The sequence below is a fragment of the Nanorana parkeri genome, unplaced genomic scaffold, assembly GCF_000935625.1.
Source record: "Nanorana parkeri isolate BGI_ZX_2015 unplaced genomic scaffold, ASM93562v1 scaffold667, whole genome shotgun sequence".
NCBI lineage: Eukaryota > Metazoa > Chordata > Amphibia > Anura > Dicroglossidae > Nanorana > Nanorana parkeri.
In genome coordinates, this window is record NW_017306935.1 from 392,914 (window position 1) to 404,067 (window position 11,154).

The 11,154-nt window shown below is 42.2% G+C and overlaps 1 protein-coding gene across 1 annotated transcript in view; it reads left to right on the plus strand.

Moving 5' to 3' along the window:
- Nucleotides 1–6,321, plus strand: part of LOC108792657 (coagulation factor VII-like) — an 11,313-nt gene extending 4,992 nt beyond the window's left edge. The window contains exons 5-8 of the mRNA XM_018563477.1: nucleotides 1,622–1,756; nucleotides 2,499–2,926; nucleotides 4,334–4,451; nucleotides 5,715–6,321. Of these exons, the coding sequence (XP_018418979.1) occupies nucleotides 1,622–1,756; nucleotides 2,499–2,926; nucleotides 4,334–4,451; nucleotides 5,715–6,292 (1,259 nt within the window). The 3' untranslated portion in view covers nucleotides 6,293–6,321. The remainder of the gene's footprint in view (nucleotides 1–1,621; nucleotides 1,757–2,498; nucleotides 2,927–4,333; nucleotides 4,452–5,714) is intronic.
- The last annotated feature ends 4,833 nt before the right edge of the window (nucleotides 6,322–11,154 follow it).

Here is an 11,154-nt window from a genome sequence, read left to right on the forward strand (position 1 = left end):
AAGAAAAAACTATTTAGCTGTATACTTGCCAAAGGTAATTGTAACAGGAAAGGCATTTAGATATGTCTAGATAGGCCTGCTGCAGCCACAAGCCCTGCTACCCTTATGCTTGTACCACTAGTTTACTGGACACATTTCACAGATCAGAATTTTTTAATGAAAATACAATTTCTTTCTACAAATTATAATTTTGTGGTTTAACATGTACTGTATGTTTTCAGCTTGACATGGAAAATACAGCTACTTCTGCTTAAAAGCGTCGTCCACCAAACTTCCACCAATAAGCTGCTCTCCCTGCTAAATAAAAGTGGGGGCAATTCATCAAAACTGGAGCAGTCAGAATCTGGAGCAGTTGCCCATGACAACCAATCAGCATCTCTCTTCAGTTTGCTCAGGTAAGATTTGAAAATGAGACAGAGAAGCTGATTGGTTGCAATGCAAATCTGCTCCAGATTTTGTCTGCTCCAGTTTTGATAAATTCCCCTCCCCCCATTACTTTTAATGGGTTTCCATTGGTGGATGTGCATTGCACTGTTTAAGGCTTAGAGACTCAGAAAAATGGCATTCCCAAAGCCACTTCTTTAAGCAAGAAGAACACTGATTGACTGGCTCTATACATAGTGACAATCAGCATTGATCTGCTGGTACCGTGATTTCCAGAGTATAAGTGCAGGTGAATACCCCTTTATACTGAGAGAAACATGAAAAATGTCATTCCTGACCTTTTTAGAAATAATCGCTACCTTGCTATTTTTAAATCCCATTACCACCTTTGTAAGTGATTAGCATGTATTGTGGTAATGTGGAGGTGCAGTGATGATTTATGTTTGTGGACATTTTCATGACTCACACTGCAGGCTTTCTTCGTTTTTTAATGGACATTTTATTAGGCCTGAGTCCTACAAATTGAAAGTTTTCTCCACAGGAAACCCAGTCTGACACTGGAGTTGGATTGTCTTATAAAGCAGCTGACCCCCTCCCTGTGAGTCATTGTAACAAGATCACAAAACACCAGTTCTGCCTTTTTAGGTCACAATACACTGTCCTGGGGGGGTTGCCACTATGAATACTAATGAATAGGGGGAGAGAGCTCAGAGAGAGAGAGTGTTAATTTACACACTGCTTGTAGAGCTCAGATAAGGCCATTTCCAAAGGAGCCATGAGGAGATGAAGAGGACAAAAAAGTCAGTTTCTGTGTTCATATTCAGCAACTGCATATGGCTGCTTCATGTACACTCGGAGTACATTGCTGGCATACTGTATGTTTAAAAAAAAATACCTCTGCAAAGGTGAAAGTGGGCGTTAAGATTTCCAGAGTTACAGAAAAAGAACAAGCATGCAGCGAGTGAAGTAAGAATTGAAGTCAGAATTCCTGATCCACATATGTGTTTCAAGTCGGTAACTGAAAAAAGTGTGAAAGCCATTGGGTCAGAATGACAGCCAGACAACTAGCAATGACCATAGCAGGGGGTCAGCAGTGGCATCCTATATACTTTTTCTTGTACAGGTTCCCTTTAACAATGGCAATGCAAAAAGCAATGATAACATTCAAAGCAGGGTGCACTGTGGGCCCCCATTAATTTGATAACTGTAATGATCACCTTGTCTTTTTGTTTTCTAGTGCGGCAGGAGTGCTGGTATAGGAATGGAGGATGCTGGCAGTACTGCACAGACACACCCCGGGCACTCAGCGTGACCTGCTCCTGTGCAAATGGCTACACCCTAGAAGAGAATGGCCAGAAATGTGCTCCAGCTGGTAGGTTGTATGTTTTCATAAGTTGTACAACTATAAATATAATAGTATTCCTTTCCTGTTGCCTCTTTATATTCGGATACAATTTATAATTCTGATTCGGTGAACGGCTTAATTTCGGTTGACAATTTTATTAAAGTGAAATTCTATGGACTGACAATGCTTGATGGCCAGTGTCCATAATTCACAGATGTAAGTATATACAGGGTCAAATTTAGTATTCTACATAGCAAACTTGGCGTTCTTACCGGCTTTCTTCCTCCCTTAACCTGTCAAGGTAAAGTAATAAAGCTCAAGCTACTGCTATTGCACTCTTTGTGTGTTGTACCAACCCAGCTGATGGTACCTCACAGATACTTGGAATCCTGCACTGCGCCAGCAGTTCTTCACCAATCTTTTATCAAATTCCTTCTCTCATCTCTTTCACTAAAGGGTGTTGAGTTTGGAGAAGGCAGGAGAAGTGAACAATCTAGGACAACATAACTGATTTGGAAAAATTCTCCAATTCAGCTCACTTTCCAGCTCAGCTATGTTGTTCTAGATTGTTCACTTCTCCTCTCTTTTCTAAACTCTTCACCCTTTAGTGAATAGCCCTGATAATAAACCATACTAAGTTTAAAAAAATCTGCTACATATAAAGAAAACTATTACAAATAATTTCTACATTCATTGAACATTGGTGCTGTTTTCTCGTTATGCACTGCAAGCATGATGGTAATATTTCATATTTCTATTTAACATCCAGTGAAGTTTCCTTGTGGACTGGCAGTTGGCTCATCACGCTCTCTTCTGGATCTGGGGGAGGAATCGGATGAACTCTCCAACACTAACTACAACATAACTACTCATTCACTACCCAGTACCAGACCTACCATGTCCACACCAAGAAGTTCAAATGAATCACTAGCACTGTCCCATAGTAATGAGACCGCATGGGCTCAAACAATGGAAAACATTTCAGCAACGATGCCAACCCAGCACTCAAGAGAAATAGGAAATGGCACCAAGTCGTATAAAAGTATCGATGATTATGGTCCCATCAATGATTCAGCAACTAACATGAATCATACAAACGGAACAGACAATGGACATGGTTATACTGAAAGCCGGGAAGATGAACATGCCCGGATTGTTGGAGGCATGCTCTGTGAGTTGGGGCAATGCCCATGGCAGGTCTGTTACCCTTTAAGTAGATTAATATATGTAAGGTATCCTATCAAATTAGTCAAATTTGATATTTGAAATACATTTATTTTTTAACAAGCACTGATCTCTTAAGTATACCATTTTATATACAGTAGAAAGCATTAATGTAAAGTAATGTTACTTCAGCAGCAAAGATTGCAGGTCCTGCCCTTTTTGTGCCCTCCTACTGCTGAAACACCCAAGGTGGCCTCCTCTTCTGCCTGGCCCTGGTTGGAGGTCATTGGAGCTAGAGCTGAGGAACACTTTTTTACAAGATCATGGAACACTCCTCTTGCCTCAAATATTTTCGACATGTTATAGAAATACACCTAATTTTTTATGCTGTACATGTGTGATAACCCATACAGTAAAGCAAATTAACATTTTTATTTGGTTAATATAACATTTCAAATGCAGATCTTGTAGATGTAGTTTATAAGCATGAATTATTCTTAAAGTGCAGCTGAAGCCAAAAATGTGGAAGATTTGTCACGTTTTAATTGCTGTCTGTGTTCCTGTTAGGGAGATTCACCAGGTATTTCCCTCAATTTGGAAGGGTTTCCTTTCACTTCCTGTTGTGGCTATCAGACAGGAAGTGAAGAGAAATCTCCTCAATGGGACACAGATGGTGAAAAAAAGCTGACAGGAGTTATAACCTTAAAAAAAAAAAAAAACAACAAAAAAAGTTCAATTGAATCTGATTAAGCACAGATCGTGTTTGATTAGCTTCTCCCCTGGCCTCTGTGGCCAGTGAATGACAGCTCTGAATCCCAGGAGAGGAGATCAGTGAACGGATATTCATTGGACTCCCTCCCATCTTGGCATTGACACCTGCCATGACTGTCCTGGGCCCACAGGAGGGGCAGCTGGGAGCAGCGGTGTATTTACCTTTGCTGCTGCCCTAGGCAAGGCAGCATCGCCGCCCTCAGCGAATCTGCCGCTCCAGGCAAACGCCTTGTTTGCCTCGCGGCAGATACGCCCCTGGCTGGGAGTGTGTTTAATAGCCCATGCTACTGCCGACATAAGCCTTACATTGATACAGCTATAGGGTTAAAGCAGCTAAATACATTCCATCCATTGTTTTCTTCATGAAGCAGCAACAACCTGAGTAGAAAAGCCTGTGCCCTGCCAGTATGCTGCAGAGAAGGACTCTTGCTCCCTGTGTGGAAGCAGTGGTCTCTCTACAGAGATCTGACACACTCTCCACTGAGTCACAGCTGGAACCAATTAGCAGGTAACATGAGTTTTGGCTGAAGGATTAAACCTGTGGTGCTGACAGCCAGCTAGTTTACCACAATTGTTCAACTGCCCAATTAATCTTTTCCCACACCATAAGGGCTGTATTGTTAATGAATGTTTGCACTTGTCCTGTAATCATGATAATGTTTCTTTTAGGTCTTAATCCGCACAAGGCGAGGAGTAGATTTCTGCGGCGGCAGTCTTATTAGCGAACGCTGGGTATTGTCAGCCGCTCACTGCTTCGAGGATATTGTTCCTCATCATATTACCATTGGTGAGTCATCATATTACACATAATAGATGTACTGTGGATACGGCCATTTTAGGCAGTCGTGACAGTTAAATGATAACTTTTTTTCTGTAATGATATTCAACATACTATAATGACATGGATACATTATATATACATTAATTTTTTATATGCCCAAATATACTAAAATGATATTCAGGCATATATAAATTTGTTATCAGAACGTGCGGCGGCCATTTGGCATGCATGCCCGCTGCCATCTTGGAGGCGGGGTGCATGATGTCACATGACGCCACGTGTGTGCGGCGTTGGTTGACATAATTCGCAGAATGAGTGGTGGCCATATGTGCTGCCAGTGTGTTCTGCGCATGCCCGCCACCATTTTGAAGTATATCTTGTTATGCACCAAGATGGCGGCACCCACATGTTCGGGTATGGTGGAACGCACCGTATAGCTGGGGGGCCGGCGGATGGGACGGACGAGCAGCCGAGCAACGGCTTCACCCACTCTACATTTAGCCCTGCTTATCCAAAGCAAGGCTAAATGTAGAAAAAAACGACCCACTGGGCGACAGCCCGAAGCTATTTAAAAATGTAAAGTCAGAATGTCCTGTATTGGCACCGATACCAATACTTGTATGGGTATCGGTGCATCCCTAAAATAAATGGAACCTGTGTTCACTTTGAATACCCAACCAATGTAAAGGAGAAACTGAGGTAACAGATGCTATCACATGATTTTGTATTCAGAGTGAAGGCAGCTTCAACTTATTCACACAAGTCGGGTAAACACCGAATTTGCTGATCAAGCGGACGAACTTCGCATAGTGACTGCAGCTGCTGGCTGTTGAAGGAGCCAGTTGGAAAATTCTTGGCCGAAAAGAGCTTGCAGCCAATACGCCGCTGTCACAATGCAATGTAAACAGCGAGGTTCTATTTTTTTTTGTTCAGCCTGCGGGTTGAATGAAAAAATAGAAACATATATTCCTGACTTAACATTGACTTTGCAGAGTGAACATTCACCACATTATCTGTAAAAATTAAGTCAAGGCATTGACCCCAATTACTTCTTTCCTGGCTGTGTTTGCTCACAGCCTTCGTGAAAAAGTAACATAAAAGTGTGTGTGTACACACACACACACACACACACACACACAAAATATTGGCTTTTTCCAGCATTTAACTCCAAGCCCAGTCTTCACAAGTGGTGCTCACTTCTTTTCTGTAAGCCTCTTTTGACAGATATTTATTTATTTTTCCCTTACTTTCCTTTTATCTCATTTCTAGGGGATTATGACAAAAATCTGCGGGATCGGGATGAACAGAAGATTACTGTGTTACAAGTTTTCTCTCATCCATATTACTTAGGGGAACATTATGATCATGACATTGCACTACTGTACTTACAAAGCCGAGCTGTCTTTAGTGAATACTCAAGACCCATCTGCTTGCCCAGTCCTAGCCTTGGGCGTCTACTAACCCAAGAAGGGGCAGTAGGGCAAGTAAGTGGCTGGGGATCTACCCGATACCTAGGACGTGCTAGTCGATTCCTATTAAAGGTCCAGCTACCTGTTGTCAGCCAAGAGACCTGTATGGCAACCACTGAAAAAGTGTTAACAGGAAACATGTTCTGTGCTGGGTACAACATTGAAACCAAAGATGCCTGTAAAGGGGACAGTGGAGGTCCATTTGCTGTACTTTACCGCAATACCTGGTACTTGGTGGGGGTGGTGAGCTGGGGAGAAGGATGCGCAGCAGAAGGAAAATATGGTGTATATACAAGAGTGTCTAGTTATATTTCATGGATAAAGGACACTATCTTTGAAACAGAAGGATTTGAAGAGTCGCTTGTCCAGACATTATGACCTACTAACTTAATCCAGAAAAAAATTGGCATGTAGAATTAGTAATCCAGTTTATAGAGAGAAGAAAACAAAACAAAAGATTCAGAAGTGAAGATACATGTCTGTACTGAGCTATATCTGGTAACAGAAGACTGAACTCAAAAATATTGCCATTCAGGCCCCATACACACTATCATGTTGCGGTAAACACATGATACTGTGCTTTTAGTGCTACAGCCCCACAAAGCATGCGGGGCCCTCAGTTGTGCATAAATGGTTTGTCCCATCAATGTGTGTTCACTTTCACAACACATTTTGTAATTATGTGTGACATTCCCACAAAACACATTGAACCTACATGGAGCTTCAACAAACCTAGGCCTGTCAGTATCTACTATACAATATTTTACTGGTGCTAAACTTATGCATGGTGGTGCGGGTGGGGGGAGGACACAGGTCCTTTATCAATAAGATGGCCAGATACATAAAAGAAGCATATTTGTGGGTGGAGTAAAAAATACCAGTACAATTACTATAACACCAGTAACACAATATTGACATCATTATACCCAGAGGCAGCCAACTTTAAGTAGTCATTATTTTCACATAGGGTGTCGCTGTCTCTGTAACCCAGATGTAGTCACTTCATATACCCATGTTACCTACAGAACTTCCATCACTGTTCCCAGAACCCATCACACTCATGCAATAGCAAACACTATTCACTATTGCATACGCCTGCCTGCTGATATCATCGGAGGATGGCTGCCTTCTTTGTTTACTATATTTGGGGAGCGCTGACCTTCCATTTGGCCAGGACCTGCTGGCACAGGGACGTGCAAATTGTGGATTTATGAGTGGCGGCTCCTCCTGGTATATGGGAGGTGCCATTGCTGAGATGTTTTTGAAAATCATGAGGGTCATCCTATCACTTTTTTCATTGCTCATTAGCATATCGGATGTGCAACATCCTATAGCTTGTCCCAGGTCAGTAGCACCTCAAGTAGTAAAGCAAGGATTAAAATGACAGCCCCGTAGTTTGCAAGAACATATTCAAGAACAATCAGCAAAAGCAGCTTCAATATTTCTATTGATAGGGACCTTATAATATAAATATAATCCCAAAGTGGTCTTTAGGCTGAGGTAAGATCCCCTTCATAGGGAAGCAGGCCTCTTGTAATGCGTATAGTAAGTTACTTTAATCAAATTTACTGTATATCCTCATTTGCTCATCCACGAAAATGTGTTATATTCATTCTGTATATTTTATAAAACTTCAAATAGTGATACATAATGGAAAATTGTATGTGGATGATGTATTTTTGTATTAGTATTCTAATCTTCATGCCTAATCTACAAGATTTTACTGACTTTGTACATAGCTGTCCTGCAGTTTAAATTCAAATACAATTTTGCTGTATATCTACTGTGCTATGTGTACCCTTTGATCTTTTGCACCAGTTAAAGAAGAACTCTGGGGAAAATGATTATGAACCCTTGCAGTGTGGCTGCCCCCACACTGCAAGGGTTGGGTGCTTGTATATTATTTTTAGGTAGATCAGCTGATAATTATTATAGCTGTATTTCTGTCATACCATTTCTCTTCATATTACATCTTACGCTGATTGTCATGTGGTAAAAAAAAAAATCTCTTTTGTATTCCTTGGATATATTAATATAAAAAGGACTGGGGAAGAAAAGCATAAAAAAATGACAAAAAAGCTAAACAGGTTTCCCTTGCCGATACATTCGCCTGTAGATTTACCAAAGCTGTGTCATTTACCAGGACCTTATTTTCCTGACGTTAAAGTGACATTAAACACAAAAGGTTTTTAAGCTATTTCCAATGCTGATTATATCCCCAACAATGGATGGTGCTTCTTGTGTTTAAAAGTTTTAACTTCCTGCAGAATCAGTTGGTCCCCTGAGCACTGCCCCTGAGATCCTGGTTTAGGCTGGGTTCACACCATTTTCAGGACCAGATCTGGAGCATAGTGCATTGCATTTTTACCACGATTGGAATAAAAAAATAAAATGAAAAACATATATATATTTTTTTAGATTAAAATGGTCTTACAGGTGCGCTCCATGCATTTTTTTTTTTTTTTTTTTATGGATCCGGAAACAATCTGGTCTGGTCTGGAGGTAATCTGGATGTGGTGTGAATGGGTCCTTAGGGTGTCTCCTTTTCCTTGCAGGGTCTTATGGAGCCACACTTGTGTGGGCTGGTAAACTTAGTGTGCCTCCACAAACACACATGCACAGCAGGGCAAGACACACCAAGCTAGTAGATGGACAGCTGCTGAAGACTGTTTTGTCCCTTGTGATCATGTATTGGACAGGAAGTTCAGGTAGGCTAAGCTGAGAGAGTTGGACCCAGCTGGAAACATAATCATTGTAAGTGCTTTGGCAATATACTTTGCTGGGTAATGTACAGTATCTCACAGAAGTGAGTACACCCCTCACATTGTTGTAAATATTTTATGATATCATTTCATGTGACGACACAGAAGGAATGACACTTTGCTACAATGTAGTGAGTGTACAGCTTGTAGATCAGTGTACATTTGCTGTCCCCTCCCAATAACTCAACACACAGCTATTAGTGTCTAAACCGCTGGCAACAAAAAGTGAGTACACCCCTAAGTGAAAATGTCCAAATTGGGCTCAATTAGCCATTTTTCCCTCCCCGGTGTCATGTGACTCGTTAGTGTTACAAGGTCTCAGGTGTGAATGGGGAGCAGGTGTGTTAAATTTGGTGTTATCACTCTCACTCTCTCATACTGGTCACTGGAAGTTCAACATGGCACCTCATGGCAAAGAAATCTCTGAGGATTTGAAAAAAAAGAATTGTTGCTCTACATAAAGATGGCCCAGGCTACAAGAAGATTGCCAAGACCCTGAAACTGAGCTACAGCACGGTGGCCAAGAACATACAGCAGTTTAACAGTTCAGGTTCCACTCAGAACAGGCCTCGCCGTGGTCGACCAAAGAAGTTGAGTGCACGAGCTCAGCGTCATATTCAGAGGTTGTCTTTGGGAAATAGACGTATGAGTGCTACCAGCATTGCTGCAGAGGTTGAAGGGGTGGGGGGTCAGCCTGTCAGTGCTCAGACCATACGCCGCACACTGCATCAAATTGGTCTGCATGGCTGTCGTCCCAGAAGGAAGCCTCTTCTAAAGATGATGCACAAGAAAGCCCGCAAACAGTTTGCTGAAGACAAGCAGACTAAGGACATGGATTACTGGAACCATGTCCTGTGGTCTGATGAGACCAAAATAAACTTATTTGGTTCAGATGGTGTCAAGCGTGTGTGGCGGCAACCAGGTGAGGAGTACAAAGACAAGTGTGTCTTGCCTACAGTCAAGCATGGTGGTGGGAGTGTCATGGTCTGGGGCTGCATGAGTGCTGCCGGCACTGGGGAGCTACAGTTCATTGAGGGAACCATGAATGCCAACATGTACTGTGACATACTGAAGCAGAGCATGATCCCCTCCCTTTGAAGACTGGGCCGCAGGGCAGTATTCCAACATTATAACGACCCCAAACATACCTCCAAGACGACCGCTACCTTGCTAAAGAAGCTGAGGGTAAAGGTGATGGACTGGCCAAGCATGTCTCCAGAACTAAACCCTATTGAGCATCTGTGGGGCATCCTCAAACGGAAGGTGGAGGAGCACAAGGTCATTAACATCCACCAGCTCCGTGATGTCATCATGGAGGAGTGGAAGAGGACTCCAGTGGCAACCTGTGAAGCTCTGGTGAACTCCATGCCCGAGAGGGTTAAGGCAGTGCTGGAAAATAATGGTGGCCACACAAAATATTGACACTTTGGACATTTTTCACTTAGGGGTGTACTCACTTTTGTTGCCAGCGGTTTAGACATTAATGGGGGTGTGTTGCGTTATTTGGAGGGGACAGCAAATGTACACTGATATACAAGCTGTACACTCACTACTTTACATTGTAGCAAAGTGTCATCACATGAAATAATGATTACAAAAATGTGAGATACTGTATATCTGTTTGATCTGGATTTATTATTAAGTTTGAGCGTTTATTACCACTTTAAGCAGGGGGGGGCGGAGGGAAGTGGCTTACCATGATGTATCTGTGTGTGTTTGTGGAGACACACTCAGCTTACTAGCACAGGAGTGGCTCCAAAGGACCCTGCGAGGGAAAGGAGCCACACTAAAACAGGATATCAGGGCCTGTGCTCAGGTGGTAAAACTGATTCTGCTGAAACTAAAACTTTTAAACATCAAGGAGCAGCATTCATTGTAAGTGATTTCATCAGCATTTGAAATATCAAAATCAAATGTTTTTAAGTTATCACTTTAATAAACTCTCAAACTTAATCATGAATCCAGAACAAATATACATTACCCAGGAAAGTATATTGCCGAAGCACTTCAAACATACGGCAATGGGCTGGCCCAGTGGCTTAGCACTTATACCTTGCAGCACTGGGGACCTTGGTTCAGATTTCAGCCAGGAGTTTGTGTGTTCCCATAGGTTTCCTCCCACACTTAAAAGATATGCTGGTAGGTTAATTGGCTCCTGTCTGAACAAATTGATTATGCACGTGTGCATGCCAGTCCCAAGAAAGAACTGGCAACCTACCTTGTAAAAAGTCACCATTGAAAAGGCATATCTCACATGGTGCCCAGAGGTTCGAATACGGCTGAATATATCCATACTGCAGAAATGAGTCAAAATAAGTGCTTACTGAAAAAAACAAAACACTATACTGTGCCTTTAGGTGATGCTACCTTGTTGTCTGTCATTGATCTGAGCATACTTAAGTCGTCTGAGATCTGAGCCCACCTAGTGTAGTGGCACCATTGTGTGAGCGGGGGGGGGGGGGCAGGGGGTTTGGGTAT